The sequence below is a fragment of the Plasmodium relictum genome (assembly GCF_900005765.1).
Source record: "Plasmodium relictum strain SGS1 genome assembly, chromosome: 14".
Classification (NCBI taxonomy): domain Eukaryota; phylum Apicomplexa; class Aconoidasida; order Haemosporida; family Plasmodiidae; genus Plasmodium; species Plasmodium relictum.
In genome coordinates this window covers 906,186-929,739 of record NC_041692.1, presented here as the reverse complement: position 1 = coordinate 929,739, position 23,554 = coordinate 906,186, and the positions used below count along the sequence as shown (strand labels likewise).

The 23,554-nt window shown below is 18.5% G+C and overlaps 6 protein-coding genes across 6 annotated transcripts; 1 reads left to right on the top strand and 5 right to left on the bottom strand.

Annotated features, from left to right (window-relative positions):
* Positions 1–1,633: 1,633 nt before the first annotated feature.
* PRELSG_1425500 (conserved Plasmodium protein, unknown function) lies at positions 1,634–8,368 on the top strand (the record flags this gene model as incomplete). Its single annotated transcript, XM_028679318.1, has 1 exon — positions 1,634–8,368. One exon carries the CDS (start codon positions 1,634–1,636, stop codon positions 8,366–8,368), a length of 6,735 nt encoding a protein of 2,244 aa, XP_028535044.1.
* Positions 8,369–8,581: 213 nt separating this feature from the next.
* PRELSG_1425400 (GTPase, putative) lies at positions 8,582–10,227 on the bottom strand (the record flags this gene model as incomplete). Its single annotated transcript, XM_028679317.1, has 5 exons — positions 8,582–8,633; positions 8,722–8,865; positions 8,981–9,380; positions 9,892–10,029; positions 10,098–10,227. The coding sequence occupies 5 exons, from the start codon at positions 10,225–10,227 to the stop codon at positions 8,582–8,584; spliced, it is 864 nt and encodes a 287-aa protein (XP_028535043.1).
* A 371-nt stretch (positions 10,228–10,598) lies between these two features.
* PRELSG_1425300 (trypsin-like serine protease, putative) lies at positions 10,599–13,074 on the bottom strand (the record flags this gene model as incomplete). Its single annotated transcript, XM_028679316.1, has 11 exons — positions 10,599–10,703; positions 10,859–10,968; positions 11,105–11,161; positions 11,243–11,322; positions 11,430–11,505; positions 11,615–11,750; positions 11,819–11,877; positions 11,962–12,021; positions 12,092–12,167; positions 12,241–12,272; positions 12,459–13,074. 11 exons carry the CDS (start codon positions 13,072–13,074, stop codon positions 10,599–10,601), a joined length of 1,407 nt encoding a protein of 468 aa, XP_028535042.1.
* Positions 13,075–13,763: 689 nt separating this feature from the next.
* Positions 13,764–15,065, bottom strand: SSP3 (sporozoite surface protein 3, putative; the record flags this gene model as incomplete). The annotated part of the gene is made up of 1 exon (XM_028679315.1): positions 13,764–15,065. The coding sequence occupies one exon, from the start codon at positions 15,063–15,065 to the stop codon at positions 13,764–13,766; it is 1,302 nt and encodes a 433-aa protein (XP_028535041.1).
* A 1,765-nt stretch (positions 15,066–16,830) lies between these two features.
* On the bottom strand, positions 16,831–18,465 carry PRELSG_1425100 (karyopherin alpha, putative; the record flags this gene model as incomplete). The annotated part of the gene is made up of 1 exon (XM_028679314.1): positions 16,831–18,465. One exon carries the CDS (start codon positions 18,463–18,465, stop codon positions 16,831–16,833), a length of 1,635 nt encoding a protein of 544 aa, XP_028535040.1.
* Positions 18,466–20,615: 2,150 nt separating this feature from the next.
* PRELSG_1425000 (RNA-binding protein, putative) lies at positions 20,616–23,417 on the bottom strand (the record flags this gene model as incomplete). The annotated part of the gene is made up of 1 exon (XM_028679313.1): positions 20,616–23,417. The coding sequence occupies one exon, from the start codon at positions 23,415–23,417 to the stop codon at positions 20,616–20,618; it is 2,802 nt and encodes a 933-aa protein (XP_028535039.1).
* Between the last annotated feature and the right edge of the window lie 137 nt (positions 23,418–23,554).

The window sequence follows — 23,554 nt, the reverse complement described above, 5'->3', positions numbered from 1 at the left end:
AAAAAAACCATAATAAAATAAAATTAAATTACAGAAAAATCATTATTTAATTTAAAAAGTACATAAAAATTATGAGAAAACTTATTTAAAAGTTTATTCAAAAATTATTTTCCAACTTTGATATTTTTATTTATTTAAAAGTATAGATGAATTAAATAAAAATAACCATATACAAGTCACATCACATATTTTTACTGGAAAGAGAAAAAATATTTTTTAGAACAAAAAGTATTTATTGTAATTAAAAGATACAAAAACCAACAGTAATTTGCTAAAGGAATTAATTTTATATTAGACCTTATGTTAAATCATTACTAAGAATTTTATTTTATAATTAATTATAAAATAAGGATAAGAAAAAGGAAATGAAAAAGGAAAAGGATAAGAAAAATGTAATAGTATAACTTATTCTATGGAAAATTTGCTACAAAAAATAGATTTCATTTTTCTTTTTTAAATTAATTCAAAATAATTCAATTAAATTAATAGTTATATATATACATATAAAAATTTTTATTTAAGGATATTTATATACATATGTAAAAAATAAGTGTACATTATTATGGAAAAAGCAAAAAAACTTCAGAAATATATTAGTAATTCATAAAAATTAGAAAGAAATTGATAAATGCATGCGGTTATTCAATAAAGATAAATATATAAATATATTTTCTAAGCCAATGCTTTTATTATTATTTTTTTTTTCAATATATTTCATTACGATAAAAAAGAGTATATTTCTTGGAAGAATAAAACACGTACAAAAAAATATAAATTATATATATTTTTTTTTTTTTAATCAACAGAAATTGATGTGCACGGAAATTTTATTTTGTATAGTCTTTATGGTATTTAGTTTTTTTTTTTTTTTTAATTCATAAAAAATTTATATTCATAAAGATATTAAAAAAATATAATTAAGAATAAAAATTATATAAAAATAAAAAAAAAAAAATTAGGTAAAAATAAAAGCATAAAATATATATAACAAAAAAAATTTAAGAGAAAAAAAAGTAAAATAAAATGAATAAAAATGTATTTTTATTATAAAATTTAATATAGTATGATAATAAATTTAAAAGATAATAGAATTATATAAGGATAAAATAAAAAATACACATAAAATAAGATAGAAAAAAAAAAAATGATAAGATAAAACAGATATATTGGAAAATTATTGTAACAGAACTTAAGATTTTATAAAAATTAATGTTTTTTTGTTTAAATTAAGGAGTATTTTAAGAAAAATGCTAATTCAACAAAAAACAGAAAGATAAAAAAAACATTATTGCATTTTTACAAATATAGAAAAATAATTTTAAAAAGGTATTATTATAATAAATATTAAAAACTATTTTAATATAGTTTTATTATAAAAAAGATAAAAACTTTAATTTTATAAATAAAAAAATAAAATTCTTGAAAGATAATTTTAACTTTATAATAATTGATAAAATTATTATTATAAGAAATTAAGAATTAAATTATTCTAAAATATATCTATAAAAAATATATTACTTTTTCATTAAAAATATAAAAATTAATTATAAATACACTTACAAGACAAAAAAAAAAAAAAAAAAGGGGAAAAAAAAGTTGTAATATTCTTTTTTTTTTTTTGTGGTTAAAAACAATGATGAACATATTTAGAGAATTAAACGATTATACCAATTTTTTGCCAGAAAAAATAAAGAAAAATGTAAATAAAGAAAAATATGATTTATTAAGTGAAATTAAAAAAAGGGTACTTCTTAAAAAAAATAATTCTTATAATGTTACATCAGTAATTAAGCTATTTAATGCATATGAAACAATTAATACAAAGAAGCATAAATCATTTCACTATTACATTTTTATGATTAGATATTTATGGGATTCTCTACAAAATAAGAATCTCAGTCCGAATCTAAAATCGTATATTTGTCAATCCCTTTCAAATATCCTGAAGAATATAAAAAAATACATTTTAGATGATTTTTTTTTTGAATATGATAGAGATCTAATTGAAAAAGATGAGGAAATTATGAGTTACGATGAAATTGAAAGTGATTTTACTAATAATTCTTATGCAGATATTAGTGATCACTATTATCAAGAGTATAAAAGGGTTGATGAAGAAAGTGAAGTAGAAAGTGTTATTAATGAAGATAAAGTGAAAATGTTAAATGATTTTTACATTTCATATAATGGTATATATAAAAAAAAAGAAGAAAATTGTTCTTTTTTTAATGAAGAAGTTATAATTAATGGTAAGGAGGAAAGCTTTCGATTATATATTCAAAAGTGCATTTTTAATATAATAGATTATGAGTATTTATTTAATTTAGTATATGACTATTTGAGCAATAATACTACTAAGCATGATGGTTGTAGTCATAATGCTTATAAGAATTACATTAGCTCGTTGCTAAATGTTTTGATTAGTTTGAAATCCTTTTGTTATTATAATATTAATATACATAATTTACTAGTTGACTTTTCTTTAAATAACAACCATTCTATAAAATATGAAGAATATGTTGATAAAAAAGGAGGTTTTTGTTTTGAAAATAATTATTTTGATAAGGATTCAATCATTTTTATCATAAATGAAAAACTAAATGAAAAAATTAGTAGAAGTATAGGGAACAATGATGAAGAAAATAATATTGATATAAATACAACGTCAATAAAGAATCAAAATAAAAATTTTAATATAGATAAATCAGTATGCTTGATAGATAATCTAGAATTATGTACACGATATAATACTATAATTTTAAATTTTGTTATATTATGCCATTTAAGTTCTGATGATTTATGCTTTAAGTTAATTAAATATAATAAGCTACTTTTTTTGTATAATAAGATAAAGAAATTTAATTGGAATTGCATAAATTATTCGTTTGTTAAAATAATATATAAAGGATTAAAATATGCATATATATATAATATTAATTTAAAAAAAGAAATAAATGAACTGTTGAATGTAATATTTTTTTTATTTATGTTTTATATAAAATTACCTAACAATGCTCAATTAAATTCCTCAAAGTATTTTATTCCAGATGAATATAACATACTAGTTAATGATAATGAAAGTGTAATAAAAATTATTTCAAAAATATTCGTTTTTTTATTGAATAAAAATTATAGAAATAGAGAAGAAAAAGAAGATATGCCAAATAAAGAAAAGGATCAAAAGTTATTAGAAAAATTTCTTTCTTATTTAGATGAAAAAAATTTTAATTTAAATGATTTTGATGAAAATAAAGATATGTTTTTAATATTTGAAAACACTGATACATATGATTACATAAATATTATAACTTCTTTATTCATGCCTCATATACATCCATCTAATATAGGTAAACATATAGGAAATATAAACATATTCATAAATTCTTTCTTATTTTGTTTTATTAGAAAAATGAAAAGAGAAGAAATTTTTTTAAAAAAAATGGAAAAAAAAAGTAGTGAAAATCTCGATAATAATAAATTAGGTAATGAGATTGATGATTATATAAATAATTATTTTATAACAGAAAGAGATAAAAAGTTTATTGTTGAAAAGTTTACTACATTAGTAGTGCAAGGAATGTTTCCAAAAAATAATAAAGGAATAAGTTTATTTGAAAATATTTTAAAACACATTTGTGTTATTGATATAAATTGTTTAGATATTTTTGTTAAAAAAATAATGGAATGCTTAAATAATGTTAATATATCAACTCAAATTTGCAATTGTTTATTATCTTTGTGCCTATTATTACCCTTATTAATTAAATATAAATCTATATATTTAAGAGATATATTATATGTTATGAATGTTGGTATTGATATATGCGATGTATATAAAAGTTTTACAATATTTTCTTTTTTAAGTATTTTATTTTCATATATATCTATTGTAAAAATTGAAAATGTTGATTATTCTTTAGCTGTGCATGAATATAAGAAATTTATGAATTTTGAAAATATTCAAAAGGAGTTGAATGATAAAGAAATTAAAAATATAATAATACAAAGAAAAGAATTAATTGATTATTTATGTCAATGGGTTTATGAATTTTTTGACAAAATTTTATATTTCATAAAATATTCAAAAAGCGAAAAAAATAAAGATAGCAAAAAACAAAATGGAGAGAATAAAGATAACAAAATAGAAAATGACTTATATACAGGATTAAAAACAACTATCATTTCTTTATTTATTCATTTAGATCATGAAATTATTTATGAATTATGCCAAAGATTTTTAAATAACATAGAATTAGAAAATGCTAAGTTTTTATCTATTATTCCTTATGCCGTTGGATTAGTAAATAATAAACAAATTTTTGATATGCTTTTTAATACTTTTTATAAAAAGTTAATTACGAAAAAAAAAAAAAAAAAAAAATTAGATAATACACATAATGACGAAAAGGAGCAAGATTATGTCTACACAAAAAATGAATATGCAAATGATGATACTATAAAATGTTATTTACTATTTTTGTCTAACTTAATTCGAAGAGCAAGAAAGGAATTTTTGAATTTAGAAGACATTTATAATTTAATAGAAATATATATAATTGAAGATAATAATACTATATTTAAATATATATGTAAAATTATATACAGATTTTTAGAATATAATTTTAGTTTAACAATTAAAGATTATTCTTGTTTTAAAATCCATGAACAAATGCCATCTAAAGACAAGGTACTTACTATTGCATATTGGGGCATTCCATGGCACATATTAAGTAAAAAAAATAAATTGAATGAACAGAATCTTTTAGGAATGAATAAAAATGAAAAAACAAGTGTTAATTCTGAAAAATATTTCAGCAATACTGATGATTTAATAAAATGGAAAGCTCCATCCTTGGAAGATATAAAAATAGGAAAAGATTTTATTTTTTTACTTTTGGACTATTTAATTGATTTATTAATACAATGTAATATACCAATTTGCACACCCAATTTGACAAAATATATTAAAAAAAGAAATATAAAAGAAAAAAAAATTCAATGGAAATTCACTTTAAATTATTCCAATATTATATCAAGATTTTATAGAGTAATTAAAGTTATTATTAAACCACTAAGTTTATTGTATCCCGATGAAAGATATAACTATAATAACTTATTAGCAAAGTGCCATGTTATTAATACAAAATTATCCTTTTATTTGTATGTATATATATCGGAAATTATTATCACTTTATCATTACATGTTTTAAAAATTCCTAAGAAAATTATAGACATATCATCTTATATAGAATACAACAGTAATGATGAAAAATTAGAGAATAAATCATCTTTTAGTTCACTGAATAGTGAAAATAACACAAATGAAATAAATGGAAACATTTCTGATAAGAAAGAAATAAAGAAAATGAAGGAAGATTTTTTTTTCGATGTTATAAATAATAGAGAAAAAGATATAAAAGCAGATGCAAAAATCCAAAGAAAAATAATTAAGAATATACATTTATTACTACTGAAATGTAATGAAAATGCCAACTCTAGTTTATATAATGAATACATTAATAATGTATTATCCTTTACTTATAATATGTATCCAAATAGCTATAACTTCGATATTATAAAAAATCAATACATTAATAATATTTTTTATTTATTTAATGAGAGATTAAAACAAAGAAAAAAAAATTATTGCTTCTCTGGTTATCGTAAACAACTATGTAACATATTATTTTTTATTAATTTATCTATTTACTCTCAGGTTAGATCTTATGCACAAACTACAATTAAATTAATTTTACCATCTTTTAAAATTATTAAGGTTCCCTTTTTAAAAACATGTTCTTTTTATTTAAAAAATTATATCAAGTTATATGTATTAACACAAAAAAATAAAGATGAAAATAAAGAGTCATTAAAAAACATCAAAGAAAATAATGATGATATAGAAAATAATGCTAGTATTGATATGAATAAATTAGCTAGTTTAAAGAGTTTTAGTGATTTAAATACTAACGATTATTTTGAAAATAAATGTATAAGCTGTTTTAACGGAATTATTATAAATATAACAAACAACATGGGATTAATAAAGAAAATTATAACAGATATATGTTTATTGAAAAAGTTTATTAAAATTATTATCAATATTCTAAGATTAGAAATTCAAAAAGAGGAAATAACACTCAAATGTATGAAATTGGTATATTCCTTAATTAATAATAGATTTATTAAAAATTCAGTATATGAAAAAAAAAAACAAAAAAAAATTGACCACTTATTTTTATTTCTAAAAGAAGAAAGTGAAAAAAAAAATAATGTATATGTGCAAATAGTAATTTTATCTTTTTTAATTAGTTTTAATAATTTTGTTATAGAAAACCATTATGAATTTTATTTTAATTATTTATTAGAAAATTTGTCAATTAAGAAAAATGTTCATGTTTATAATTTATCACTTTGTGGTTTTATAAAATTGTTAAAATATTATAACAATTTTAAATTGAGTATACCATTGCATATATTCAATTTTTTTCAAAAAGGAATAATTTATCATAATTTTGTCGAAATATGCATATATAAAAATTTAAAAAGTAAAAAAAAAAATAATAGTATAAATGCCATAATAATAAATTTATCTAAAGTTCAAAAATCTTTTAAAGGTTTTACTCAAATTAGTGAAATATACATAAAGGATTTTTATTCTTATTATGTATTTTTTAAATTTTTAGTTAATTTACAAAATAATTATACAAAAGAAAATACACAAATACAAAATAAAGAAAATGGGAAAGATTCAAATCTATATCAAATAAACACCAATGATCACAATATTAATGATACAAATGCAAGTGATCTTACTGTAAGTAATTGCAAATTTAAATATATTGGAATAGTATTATTTATACTAAAAAAATTGCAAAAAGATGAGTATTCAGACAATGAATTTAAATCTACCTTTATAACAATGGTGTGCCCTTTACTATTATCATTAAGGAAACTAAGAAATGAGGAAGAAGTAAATGAAATTTTAAATGATATTATAGAATTGTTAGAAAAAGAGATAGCCATTGTAAATAGCGAAGTCTTTAACATATGGATATATTGTTTTCATTTATTGTTCATTAATATAAAGAAAAAATATATTCATATATATAATAAATTATTTGAATTCTGTTTATGTTGTAATTTTCATGACATTTCCAATTTAATTTTTAAAAAAAAAATGCAAATATTAAATATTATGATTCTTTATAGTATGCATAAAAATATGCATTTATTAGATAATCATTTAAAAGATTTTTTAAAATTGATAGACAATGATAATATAACAGTAAGGCAAAGAATAGGGGACATTTTGTGTAACATCTTATATGTGTCATATGATCATAAACATTATGATCACTTAAAATATATTTACTATAATATATTATTTTATTTATATAATGTAGCTAAAGAAGTTATTCAATATTTGCTAGGTGATGAAAATTTATCAAAACAATCAAAAAATATTTATGCTCTTGAAACATTGGCATATTTAACAATTACTATGTATACAAATAAGTGTATATATGTTTTGAATAATTTAGGTATTATTTTTTTGAAAATGTTTATATTATCAGTTCAGTTAGTTGATAATTATATAAATGAATTGATAAATAAATCTATTAAATGTTTTCTATGTCCTTCTTTATATTTATTTAAGTTACCAATCATAAATTGTGAAAGCTTAAAAAGTCATAATGATACTAAAATATTTGAAAATCAAGAATTATATAGCACGCAGTTTTTATTAAAAGATGAAACAGGAACTTTACTTATAAGAGAACTTAGTAGTTTAATAAATAATACTAATTGGAAAGTTAGAAATTCTACCTTGCAGTTCTGTTATTTATTTCATTCATACTATTGCTTATTTTTATACGGTAAAAAAGAGCATTCTTTCTTATTGAATATATTTATATCATTATTAGTGGATAATTATGTTGAAATTCAGAATTTATCACGTGATATATTAGCATCAGCATTTTTTTATTATGATACTTTAGCTCTTCAGAAAATTGCAAATTTTTTTTTAAGCATAATAAATCAAAAGAACTGTTCTCTTAGTATTTCACAAGATAATAATACGAAAATCATAGAAAAAAAAAAAACAGTTGCTATTTTTGCTTTAATTAGTATAGTCAGTTCATTTCCAAATTATATTCCTCTTTGGCTTCCACATATTTTAGTGAGTGTAGCTAAAGTGTCTAATAATACAGTTCACATTATAAAAAAAGAAATAGAAAAATGCATTCAAAATTTTTTGAGAACTCATAAGGATGAATGGGAATACAAATATAAACTTATTTTTACTGAAGATCAATTGAATATTTTGGATATGTATAAAGGTGGTTTAAATTACTTTACATAACATAGAATTAAATAAAATGTAAAAATAAAATAGTATATATATATAAACAATAATATAGAAAATAAAAATAAAAGTAAAAATAAAGTTAGAAAGATTTATAAATAAATATGTTATATTTTTTAATTTTATAAATTTATTTATTTATATATACCTATTATTAAATTAAACTACAAATAATTATATAGGAACAGTAACAATAAAAAAAAATTTTTTTCATTTACTATTTAAATTACAATGATACTGAATTTCTTTAAAAATATTTATACTAAAAAAAGAAAAATATATATATAGATTAATCACATAGTATAATATATTAGATATATAAAATTAAAAAAAAAGTTACATATACTTACTAATTATTATTGGAGAATTTAGATATATTAATAGGAAGTTTATCAAGTTTGTAAAAAATTTTAATTGCATTTAGTCTATCATTTATGTCCAAATTATACTTATCACTTTTTGTACAAATAACTCTAAAAGGTATATTAGTTTTTCTATAAGGAGGAAAATATATAATATATATATTATTGTTATTATATATTTTGAAATGTAACAGAAACATGTAATTAATATATATGTTAATTTCTTTTTTCTTGTTTTATGTATTACTTTATGGTATTTATTAATGATATGTCAATTTTTTGTACATCAACACTCATATCAATTAAAATTAAGAATAAACAAATTTGATTTCTCAAAAAAATATAATCATCTAAATTTTTTTTTAGCAATTCCATTTTTCTTTTTCCTATTCCTACAGCATAACCTAAGCCAGGCATATCAGTTAAAATAAATAACTTCTTTTTTTTCATATTTTCAAATGAATATAAATTTATTGATCTGGTACAACCACTATTTTTTGATACTTTAATATACTTATTTTCATTGAAATTAATTAAATATTTTATAAAATTTCTTAAAAATGTTGATTTTCCTACATTACTTCTACCTAATATGCATATTTCATTTACACCATAATTCTCTATTTTTTCATAATTATGAAATTTACCTTTAAAAAAAAAATATATATATATATGCATATATTATTTAATAGAGAAATATTGACATTAGAAAATTAATTAAAAATTGTATTAAGACAAATACTACTATTTTTTTCTGTATATATATATTAATTTATATTAATAATATGAATAATTTTTATATAGCGTCTTTTTGTACTAATTTAAGAATTCATATTATTAAACATAATAAACGTTTATATTTTTATTATGAATTGTCTAATGATATTTATTAAATTATTTATGCTTTAATATATGTTTACAGATAAATATTTATTCAAATTTTTCTTATACTTTTTTAATTAAAAAAAAAATATGTTAAATACATAAAAAATATCAGAATTACAAAATAATGTAATTTATAAAATATAAATAACATTAATAATTTAAAAAATATAAATACGAATAATGAAAAAAAAAAACATATAAAACAGATAAAATATATATATATATATATATATAATATTCACTTATGAGTATCTCGTTTCTTTTTTAGTTAACCTAAAAAAGAAACATTTTTAATATCTGATAAATTAAATTTTTTATTTACTACTAAAAGATTTTTTAAATTAGTCTTAATTTTATTAAAACTTATATTCTTAAAAAGTTTATATTCTAAATCTTCTTTTTTATTTGTATCTAAAAGAAAAATGAAGAAATTTATACATGTTTCATTTATTTTTATATTAATGTTTAAGTGAATTTACTTTCATATAGTATAATTTTTTGGTATTTCATAGCATTATTTATCGTCTTGGGAATAAAACAACTGATAAACATAAGATTAGTACAAAGCATTAAAAAATATATAAGGCATCTTATTTCTATATTTCGCATTTATGTATCATTACATAATTTAATTTTCAAAATAAAAAAATATAAAAGAAAATAAAAAAAAAATAAAATATAACTTTAACATAGTTCAACCTAAAAAATGAAAAAAATTCATACAAGTATTTAAAATAAAAAAAAAAAATTTTTACTTACAAATATATACTTAAAATACACTTTTTAAATGCATTAATAATAGAAAATTTTAATATACAATAATAAAACTCACGTAAGATATTATATACATAATATTATCTTTATTTTTTTAAATAAAAAATAATAAAAAAAATATGTTTAAAATAAAAAAAAAATATATATATATACAAAGGTAATAGAAAACTCTTTTTAGGAAAAATAAAATTAAAGTATTTTTTATATCAAATATAGTTTTGGGTTTTTACTTTGAATTTTAATTTTTTATTTTGACGAAGAATTTCCACATTTATGAATTTATCGCTTGTACTGTTTAGAATTTCATGAACCTAGAAAAATGTAATTAATATTAAAATTTAAAGAAAAATAAAAAAACAATTTATAATTTAAAATGTATATATATATTGACATATATAAAAATATTTGAATAATATTAAATTATTATAATTATAAAATTATAATTTTTTTTCTTATATTTGATAACTTCACAAATGTTCTTTATATTTTGATTATTAATGCTTAAAAGAACATCTTCCTTTTTTAAACCCGAAATGTCTGCAGGTGAATTGCTTAAAATATCATGTACTTTTAATTCTTAAAGAACAAAAAAAAAAAAAAATTAAAATGTTACAAAATTGAATTAAATCTTAATAATGAAAAAAAAAAAAAAAGACAATGTATTTAATATAATAAACATTTTTACATAAATATAATAAAAATTTAAAGTTACCTTTTTTCGAACTTAAGGAGTTTTTTATAGTAAATTCTTTTTCTTTTAATATTATTCCTAATATTTAATCAATAATAAAATTTTTATAATTTTTTAAAATTAATTTTAAAAGAGAGTTTTGGTTATTTAAATGTATACCTAAAAATGGTTCTTTATATATTCCTTTATATTGTAAATATTCTGTTATATTTTTTAAAATATTTACTGGTAATGCTAGTCTAATTAAAAAGAATGAAAGTGATAAAAAAAACTTCGTTATTATTTTTTTTCATATTTTTAATATTTTATCATCATCTTTTTTTTTTTTTTTCTAATATTTATATACCCATAATTATCTATTTTTTTTTGAATCATTCCCACTAGGTTTCCATATTGATCAATTAATGGTGAACCAGACATACCTTAAAAAAATTATTGGTATTTAAAAGGTTTTAAAGTTTATGAAGTTATTAAAAATACCATGTACTACACCCTTAAAAAAATATATGAATTTTTTTTTTTAATAATAACCATTATTAATAGGATTGCTTATTTGTATAAATGGATACAAACATGGTTGTTGGTTTTTATTAAAACTAGTGAATTTTGAAAATGTCTGTTTAGGTTGATTAACTATACCAATACTACAAGTTTCTTTATCAAAATTCTAGGATTATATTATACAAAAAGAAAATTAATTTAATATTAAAAATAAAAAATAAAATAAAAAATTACCTGTATTTGACCAAATGTAATTACAAGTTCTCCTTGTTTTAAATTTTCTCTTTTAGTATCTAAATTCATATTTAAAAATATTCATTGATAGAAAAATAATTTCTATTATTATATTATTGTAATTTAATATATATATTTTTTACCTAATGGTATATAAGGAAATTTTTTTTTTGAAATTATTTTCATAACGCATATATCTGATTCTAAAAATACACATACATAGAAAATATTATCTATATAAAAAATATAATTTTTTTTTTTATAGAAATTTACCATCATGTAAACCTGATACTTTAGCCAAATAAAAATCATCACAATTTTTTATAAGAAATGTGTCTTCTTCTAAATGCTTAGAAAATTTTAGACATAATAAAAATTATATCCTTACTTTTATTCTATTTTTTTTTTTTTTATATTCTTACTGTTATATTATGTGCAGCTGTTAATATATATCCTTTAAATATTAACAAAAAAAATTGTAATAAAAAGTTAAAAAGAAAGCATAAACAAATATTTATTCATAATTCATTTATATATTCATTATTTATTTCATTACGTTTTATTAAAAAAATATTTATTTTTATCAATTTATACATCATTTCTTATATATACTTTTTTTTTTTTTCTAATTTTTGTTTACCCCTTTTATCGTAAATAAATCCCGAACCTAGAAATGCTAAATCATCTATTTTAAAATTAAATTCAGAAGAATTATTTCTTTTAGAGATTTTATAGATAGTTACAAAGCAATTATATAAATTAATTGGAATAGAAAAATAATAGTTTAACTGTTTATTTTTGTTGTTTAAAATTCTTTTCCTTATTATATAAAGTACAATATTGAAGCAGTTATAAAAAAACAAATAAAAATGAACTAGGGTAAAGATAAGAAATCTCAGAGAACACTTGAGATAATAAAGAACAATTTTAATTGCTAAGTATTCATACTCAAGTAATTTAAAAAAATTATTTTTCTTATTTTTCATATTTTTATTCAATGGTGTATTTTTATCTAAAATGCCATTATTTAAAAGGATATTATTATCATTTTCACAATATGATAAAGGAATATTTTTTAAAGAAAAATTATATAAATAAAAATATCCCATTTTATTTTTTATATTATTCATAGTATAATTATAACTATTTAAAAAATGATTTATAATATCTTGTGCATAACATTTTTGAAAAGGCAGGTCATTATTCCATACACTTTTTGTTCTACAGTAAATTAGCCAAAAGTATGTTTTTTTCATTTTATGTAAATTAAAAAAAAAAAAAAAGATGATTTAAATTATAAAAATTATGATGTAAAACAATATTCTAAAAAAGAAAAGTAATTTACTAAAAATGTATGATATTAATTAAAAAAAAAAAAAAAATCGCTGATAAAAAGAATAATGTAATTTAATTAAAAAAATGTGTTCAAGCAATTTTTGAAAAAAATTTGTATATATAATGAACTTTGTATAAATATCTTAAGATTCATATATCTTTTTTTTTTTCTTCTTAATAAATAATAGTTTTAATAATATAATTACTTTATATGAAAAAATTATTTTTTCAAATTTAAAGTATTCATAATTTAAATCATTCTATTGTAAATTATGTAAATATTTTTATATAATTAAAAAAAAAAAAGCATTATAAATTATTTTAAAAACTTATTTTTTAAATTTTATTTTCAAAAATGTAAGTTTTAATTAATATATATTTTTATAAGTATTTTCTATATTTTATTTTTTTAAATTTTGAATTGTGTATATAAGTAAATACATTTTTTCTAAATAGAAGAAAATCTAATGAATTGTATAACTGATTTTTTTTAAAAGTAAAAAAGGAAAATAAAATATAATAATGTATATGGCTCATATTTTATATAAATACATGAATTTTGATATTTCAATATGAATTTTAGTATTTTTTTTTTTTTTTATACTATATTTTATAAATTATTTAAGTTGCTATCATAAGGAACAAATGGGTCAGAATATATTTTTTTACGATTAGTTATTAAGAAATATATCATAATAGTAAAAATTGTAATTATTATACAGAAGAAAACCATTGAAGCATAAACAAAAATAACTAAAGGTTCAATTTCATCTTCAATTGTACATTCCCCATTGTTACATGGTACAGCGATATGTGAAGTACTGTTTAATTCATATCCATTCAACAGTCTATAACCATGGCCACATTTAGATGAACAAGTAGAATTATCAAAAAAATCTTTGCATTTATCATTGTTACATGCATTTCTATCAGGATAATCCGATTGAAGAATAGAATATTTTTCATCGTTCATATTTATACTCTGTTCTATAAATTGAGCATTATCAATGGTATCATATTCAACATCATTTAAGAGTTTATTTACATGTTTTTCTACGTCATCATCCATATGTTTTTTTATAATATCTTTTTGAATTTCTTCGAGACTTGGTTTTTTTTGTTCAAATGTTATAATTAAAACACCAATAAAAATTTTTTCATCATTCTCTTCATAATACATGGAACAAATATATTTTATTTCTCTTTCATTTATTATGGGGAATATAAATTTATATGTATCTCCTATACTTTCAAAATTTATTGGACAATTATCCTTATGAAAATAAATATATTTTTTATTTGATAGTTGCGTTCCTAATATGTATAGAACATTTCCTGGTGATGCTTTAATATGATACAAATTGTTTCCAATGTTTACATTCGGTACTAATTTATTAAATAAATCAACAACTAGAATATTATCTATCTCATTTTCAAGATTAGAATGTTTACTAATTGAAAATTTTGCTATTCCTCTACGGGTTATCAATTTATTATTGTTACTATTTTCAAAAACACAGTAAATTATTGTAGATTTTTCTACTTTTTTAATACTTAAAATTGATGTATTATGCTCAGTACTAAAAGTTATTTGTTTTTCTGATAACTCAATTTCATCTTTCTTAAAAACATCATATATAGACTTTGTATCATCTCCTGATTCCTTTAATGATACTTCATTAAAGCATTTTGTTATTACATGAAAGTTTTCATATCCTTTCTTGTATTGTGGTATTATTACTCCAATAGTATCATTAGGACCAATTTCATGAGAACAAATGACATCATCCTTTTCATTATCGATAAAATCTAAATTATATTTTTTTGATGTGAAATCACATACATAGCCAAAATTTTCAACGAGGGAAAAAAAAAAAAAATAAAAAAGAAATATAAAAAAAAGTATGTACATAATGTTTTAAAATTAAAATATAAGAGAAATAGTAAGATAACAAATAATGAAACAATTTTTATACATAAGAATGCATTTAAACTTTATTAAAAAATACAAAATTAAAAAACATAGCTAAATATATCAAAATGTTTAAAATGTGTATAAAAAAAAAATTCATTGAAAGAGTTAAGATATTAAATCATTAAAAAAAAATTAAATTTGCACAAAAAAAAAAAAAAAAAAATAAAATTTAAATGTCGTTTTTATTTTGTATATAAATAATAAGTATATTAAATGATATTATTTAAATTTTTCTGGTGTGCAAAAAAAGAAAAAAAAGAACAACAAAAAAAAATTATAATGGTAAATATCAAAATTCAATAAGTCTTATGATTTTCGCATGCAACATTTTATGCAACTATTGCATAAAATTTAGAAAAGTTCTATGTTTAACTTATTTATATTTAAAAATGCAATTTTTTACTTTAAAAAAATGAAGAAAAAGATCAAGCTTATGTTTTTAATTAGTATCTATATATCAAATAAAAATAAAACTTCTCATAAAAATTACGATACATTATTTTGAAAAATAAGACAAATACTTTCAAATTAAAAATTTTTTTACACATAATTTTATCGAGTATTTAAAAAAAAAGAGAAAATGTTTGCTAAATTAAATAACTTAATTTTATGTTTATATGCCATGAAGATAATAAATTAAAATAATTATAATATTTTTTAATGAAAGCTTTCTTAAAAATAAAAGAACAATAAGCAAATTAACTATGCAACAAAAAAAAAAAAATTATAAAGATATTGTCTCTGAGAAAAAGAAAGTTATAGGAAGCATTTTTCAAAAAAGAAACATTTTTTTTTTATAAGCTTAGCAATTTTTGTTTTATACTTCAACTGATATTGCCAATTATTGTTCACTATTTATAATATTAATAATATTATATAAAACTTTGTAATAAAAACTTGTTATTTTTTTTTTCTTCTTTTTATCTCCATTTTTTAATATTTTTTTTTAAGTTACGAGTGGTAATGAAATAGAAAGATATAAAATATCGTAAAATATAATTCAATATATATATTAAAGGAAAAGAAAAATAAGTAAATTTTTTTTTTCTTATAGTATTAAAATTTGTTCTTAATAAAAAATTGAGTATTTATTTAAGAATAAAAAAAAGTCTTATAAAAATAATAATTTAAAGTTGACAAAAATGTAAAGTTACTATCTGATGGCATAATAAAAAAAAAGAAAAAAAAATTAAGATAAAAATAAAAAAAAGGAAAAAAATAATTAGCCACCTAATCAAAATGAATATATATATATATATAGATAGTTTTCATATTATTTAGTTGTATAGATTTTTTTATAATTATATTTATTACTATATAGGTAATAAATAATGTCTTATTAAATTTATATATGTTTCTTTTAGAATTTCAATTATTAAATTATAAATTGTAATAAATAAAATTTTTTAAAATTATATATAAAAAAAAATAAATAATAAAAATATTAATACGTTTATATATATACATATTATTATGTTGCTACGAATATATATATTCAAAAGAATTTAAAAAAAAAAGAACTATATATATATAAGAATTTGTTAATATTTTAGAAGTTTTGTTTTCTTTTATACTTTATTATAAGTTCAATTTCACAATGTGTATATTATTTTATATATAAGTACAATTTTAATATATATATGTTATATTATTTTGTGTAAACAGTATAAATGGTACATATTATAATTTATTTTTTTTTTGTTTAATCAAATGTAAAATCTTTGTTCAAAACAGCATCATCACTGTTAGTGAAGACGTTGTTTAAAGGTAATGGAGCGTTATTTAACTCATTATTAATAACAAAAGGAAAATATTTATATAATATTTTCCAAGCTTTATTACAAATATTGTCAACTTTTCTATCCTGTAAAGCATCAATTTTATGAACACTGTCACATTCTTCAAATAAGTGTACATATGGATTGGCAGGTAAATTATCTCTTAATTTTTTATTTTCTCCCATTTCTAAGATATTTTCTAAACCTTCTAATGTTACAGAAATAATGTTAGCATCTTCTACATCTAATAAGTTAGATAACGAGTGTATAGCACCACATTCAACAAGATATTCTATTTGTGATTCCGATCCACCTGAAGAAGCGTTGGAAATAGCCCATGCAGCTTCTTTTCTGACTTCAAAATCTTCTTTCATTAAAATATTAATAAGCTGTGGAATAACATTATTATCAATAACTGCTTGAATTTGAGAAATATTTCCAGCAGTAATATTCGATAATGCCCAACAAGCCTCTTTTTTGATACTTTTTTTTGATGAATTAAGTAAACATGATAATTTCTGAACTGCACCTAATTTAACAACTACGTCAGTTTGCAAATCATCTCCTGTAACAATATTTCCGACTGTTCTCAATGCAGGTGTTTGGACTAAAAAGGAGCAGTGACTTAGCAATTCTACTACTCTTTCTGCTACACCTGCATCTAAAACTGCATTAATATTTTCATTTGATCCATCTGACAAATAAGAAAGAGTCCAGCAAGCATCGGTTAATATTTCTTCATCATCATTATAAATTAAAGCAGCTAAAGTTGGTAAAGCTTTTGAGACAATTTCAAAATTTGGTGCAGGCTTACCTCTACATAAATTTGATAAAGTCCACGCAGCATTTCTTATTAAAGTTCTTTTATGACTAGTTCTTAAAATTTTTAATAATAATGGTAGTGAATTTTGGTTTAAAACATATTCTCTACATTCAGCTGAATCTCCTGCAATATTTCCTAATGCCCAAACTGCTTGTTCACAAACGTCTTCCTTTTCACTATTTAATAATCGGACAAGATAAGGTACTGCATTATTATCAATTACTACTTTTGTTTGTTCTTGAGACCCCGAAGCAATATTTGTTAATACCCATGCTGCTTCAAATTGCAAATCTGTTTTATCATCATATTTTAAAAACTCTACTATGTATGGGACTACTCCTGAATTTATTACTTCCTGTATTGGTGGCCCCTTTTCAATAGATAATAACTTTCTTAATTCTCTTGTACTGTTTAATTGTGTTACATATTCAGAAGATCTTACTCCTATAGCTAACGTTGGTATTTTTTTTAACATTTCTAATGTATTTGAACTATTATTAGATGATGTGTTACATATGGATTCATTTGTTGAATCATCTTGATTAGTTTTTAAATAATTTAAATTATATGAATTATCTTCAAATCCAGTATTAGCCATTATCATGGCTCTTTTACTTTCTAATTGGCATTCTCTTTGCTGTTTTCTTATTTGAACTACCAAATCTTCTCTTTTTCTTCTTGTGTCATCACAATTTTTTTTGAACTCTTTTCTTCTTGCTTCAATTCTTCTATCCATTTTTTCAGTTTATTATTTATTCAGAAGAAGAAAAAAAAAAGCATAAGATTAATACCAAATACTGGTACAATAAAAATATGCAAACATGTAAAGAATAATGAAAAAATAAAATCTTAATTAAAAAATTTATATTCATATATACATATTTATATATATGTTATTTAATTTTTTTTTTTTTAATGTGAATTTATATACAAAATTCTTTTTTTTTTTTTATTTAAAAACATATTTTATAAAAAAAAGAAAATTTACTTCTGGATTTTCGAAACATATATTTTTTAAAAACACAAATATTCCTTCTATTTTTTTTTTTTATTTATACATTCTTTTTTTTTAAAATAAAATTTTCTTTTTTTTTTTTTGTTTTATGATGTACATTTTTTTTTTTTTTAATAATTTGCTCTTATATTTTGTTATAAAAATATAGTTTTTTCATTCATATGGAAATTACATAATAAAATTAATTTTATTTTTTAAAGATTTTTAACTTTTTTTTTTAAATATTATATATAAATTTATATATTCTCATTTTAAACTGCCATAAATATTTTTTTAAGATTAAATTTTTCTCCCTCTTTTTTTAATAAGTGTATAATTCAATAACTTTACAAAAAATGTTGGTTAAAATGTATAAAAAATTATCTTAAAATTAAACTATCATATATACATTTTTTAAATTAATAAATTCCTTTTTTTTTTTTTTTTTTTATGATCATTATAATAAGAAAGTTTTCATATAAAATTTACCAAAAGAGTTTATATAATTTTTCAATAATGGTTATAAGGTGTTCAGTATGTATTGTCCACTTTTTTTTTAATATATCATTTGCCTTTATTAATATATATATATATATGTTCCTTATAAAAAAAATAAATTTAACTTTTAAAGATCATAGTAATATGAAAAATATGACAAAATTTAATAAAATGTAAATAAGAAATTATTGCAGATAATAGTAAATAGCATCTGTATCAAAGAAAATATAATTAAATTTCAAAGAGAGATCTATAATTTTTTTTTTCTTCTTCATGTAAGTATGCATATATATTAATTTTTATAGAAATTTTTAATAAGGATAAATTTAAAAATTCTGTATGAAGTCTTCATATAATAAGTATTTAATAAAATATTAGCAGATTTATAATTTTAAGATTTATTTTTAATCAGAAAAGAGGAATAAAGAAATGGAGTTTGAAAAAAAAAAAAAAAAAAAAAATATTTAAATGATATTTTCTACACATTACAGTTTAATTAATAAAAAAAATTATTATATATATATATATTTTAGAAATAATATTAAAGTAGATAAATGCAATGAAATAATCATAGTTATTTTTTACTTTTTTGGTCTATAGTTATTATGAAATATTTTTAGAAAAAAAGGTTTATTACAGAAAAGTAAATGAAATGAATATTTACTTTTTTTTTATTATTTTTTTTATGTGAAAATAATAATGTAAAATAAAAAAAAAAAAATTTTCCCATTAAAAATAGAAAAATAAAATTCTACAAACATTAAATTATTCTCTCAGAAAAGTTGTATTGATCAATATTTTTTATGATAAAAAAATGGTTAAAATTCATTTTATTTTTATTTTTTTCTATATATTAAACAAAATTTGCAACGAGTTTCATTTTTCTTTTTTTCAAATATAAATTTATAATTAGTTGTCTATATAAGATAAGAAATAAAAAATAATTTCAATGCGCATAACACTTCCTTAAAATGTAAAAAAACTAATAAAAAAAGAAGTTTAAAAAATACAAAAACTATTCTAATATATTTATAATTAAAAACAAATTAAAAAAAAAATTTTTTAGATAGTTTCTAAATAAAATTTTTATTTTTATTTACATCGTTGTATATTAATTTAATAAAAAATACAGTTCTTAACTTTTATTATTTTATTTTATTTTTTTATATTCATAAAATTAAAAATATATATTACATATAGGTTTTGGAAATATTTTTACTTTCTTAAATATTTCGTTTTTTTTTTTTTCAAATTAGAACAAAAACAATAAATTTTAATTTAATTTTCATTATTTTTATTTTTTTCATAATAATTCGAATAAGAATTTAATGATTATGTTTTTGTAATATGAGTATTTTGTTTTTTTTCTTATGAGGATAGGAATCTTTAGAATTTCAAGATGAATTATATTCATAATCAGAATCATAATTTATATTTTTCTTTTCTAACTTTTTTTTTTCTACATATGTCTCCTTTTTATAATTTTTATGTTCATTTTTTTTATGTCTATTATTTTTATTTTTAACATTATATTTCAAAGAAGGGTTATAACTTCCATCAGAACTAACATTAAAATTATGTCTTTTTCTTTCTCTAACTTCTTCATTGTTTCTAAAATTATGATAGTCATTATTATATTTCTTTATATCTACATATTTTCCTTTTCTATTTTTCTCATGATAAAGGTCTCTTTCTTCATTTATCTTTTCTCCATTATTATTTTTTTCATTTTCTTCCTTAGATTCTACTTTTTTATTATCTAAACTCCAATATTTATATTCTTCTTTTTCTTGATATTTAATGTCCTTATTATGATATTTATTTTCTTTTTTATCAGAATATTTATCATTTTTATTGTGATAATTTTTATAAAATGGCAATGTATCACCATCTATTTTTTTTTTATTTTTGTAGTAATCTTTTTCATATATTTCTTTATCACTACTATATTTATTTTTACTATTATTATCATGTAACTTTTCTCCATTATACCTTTTTTCTTCTTTGTATTTATGTGATTTATGATTTAAAATATGTTTTTTTGTATCTTCATGCTCATGTAATTTATCTTTATTATGTTTTTTTTTTTCTTCTTTGTGTTTATATGATTCATCTTTACTATATTTATTTTTTTTATCTTTATATTTATACGACTCATTTTTATAATATTTTGATTTTTCATTTTTGTATTCATATGATTCACTTCTCTTATTTTTATTTTTTTCATCTTTATAAGATTGATTTTTATAATATTTTGATTTTTCATTTTTGTATTCATACGATTCATTTCTATTATATTTATTTTTTTCCCCTTTATTTTTATCCAACTCATTTTTATTATATTTTAATTTTTCGTTTTTGTGTTCATGTGATTCACTTCTGTTATATAGTTTTTCTTTATATTCATGGAATTCATCTTTATTAAACTTTTTTTTATTATCATTAAAATTATATGATTTGCTTCTACTATATTTCTTTTTATCTCTATGTGGTTTTTCTTCATCATCACCATAATGTTTATAATATTTTCCTTTCTCTTTTGAGTAATATGTTTTTTCATTTTTTTCAGAATATCTTTGATAACTTTCTTTATATTTTTCTTCTTCATCTTTATTAGAATAATTTTTTTGTTTTTTGTTATGGTGAAATTTTTCTTTATAATATTTTATATCATCTTTATCGTTAAATTTCCTTTTTTTATCACAATATTTAGCTTCTTTTTTGTTAGAATGGTCATCTTCTTCTTTACATGAAGAACTAAGTGATGTTCTATGACTTTTTTTTTGTACTTTATAACTTAATTTATTTTCACTTTTTCTTTCATAATCACAGTTTTTTTTTTGTTGATGATAGGAATCAGAACTTTCATCACGTCTGTCCTTTTTATAATCATTTTGGTTTTTTGGATAGTTATTTTTGTAATTATCCTCTTTTTTTTTTTCTTCTTTATTATAAACTGAATCATCTCTACTATCGTTAAAACTGCACTTATTATCTTTGTGATATTTTGTATCTATTTTTGAAGAGTCCTCTGAGGATTTGGTAAATTTATCATGTTGACTTTTAATATGTTTATTTTTTTCTTTTTGCTCACTAAAAGAATGGCTATTCTGTTTGTAAGATTCATTTTTTAAAATATCAAGACTTTTTCTTTTTGATTCATTTGATGAATAATTATTTTTATTAATAGTATTTTTTTTTATATTTTTATAATATGTTTTTTTATCATTATAATTATTATTATTATTCTTTCTATAAAAAAAGTTTTTAGAAAATTTTTTATTGTAATTATTATATTTATATGAATCTTTTCTATGCTTTTGATTGTGATAAGCTCTACTGTTATCCCTATATTTTGAATATAAGTTTTTTTTGTTTTCAATTTCATATTTTCTATACTTAAAATTTCTTCTTTCGTCTGAACTAATTTCATATTCTCTTGCATCATTGTCACTTTCATACTTAAATATTCTTATATTATCATCATTGCTTTGTTCATCATTTGAATTTGAATCATGAAATTTTTGTTTATCGGGATTATTAATCACATTTTTGACTGTGTTTTGGGGATCATTGTTTTTGAATTTTGATAGAGATTGGCAAAAATCAACATGTATTCTTCTATCATCAATAATAACATTATCCATTTCAAAATAAGCATTTAAACAATCTTCCTTTTTTTCAAATTCAATAAAAGCATATTGAAGTGAATTATTAGTAACTTTATCTTTGATAATTTTACATGATTTTATTTTTCCGAACCTTGAGAAAATTATTTTCAAATCTTCTTCTTCAGTTAAAGGATTTAATTTGCAAACAAATAAAATGTTTTCTGGAGGCTTTAAATCAGCATCAGGTATATCACCTAAAATTTCTAGTGTTAGTGCGCTTGCTTTAGCATCTTTATCTTTTAATTCCTCAGTAACCTTTATTTCATTTTTTAATTCATTATTTTTCTTCTCATTTTCTTTATTTTCAGTTTTCTTCTCATTTTCTTCTATTTTCTCTTTTTTAATTTCATTTTCATTAAAATTCTCATAGTTATTTATCAAGTTTTCATTGTCGTTACTATCATTTAATTTTTTTTTTTTTGTTTTTTTTTCATTATTGAATTCTATATTACCATTTACCCCAGATAAATTACTTTCATTTTTTAATTTATTTTCAATAATTTTAGAATCTGTTACTCTTTTCATATTAAATATATCTAAAAAAAAATAAAATATACATATATTTTTAATATCCTCTTAATAATCATGTAAAAAATTAAAAAATTAAGTCAAACATTTTTTTGTTTAATTCAAATTCAATGCATATAAATTCTAAAATGAAG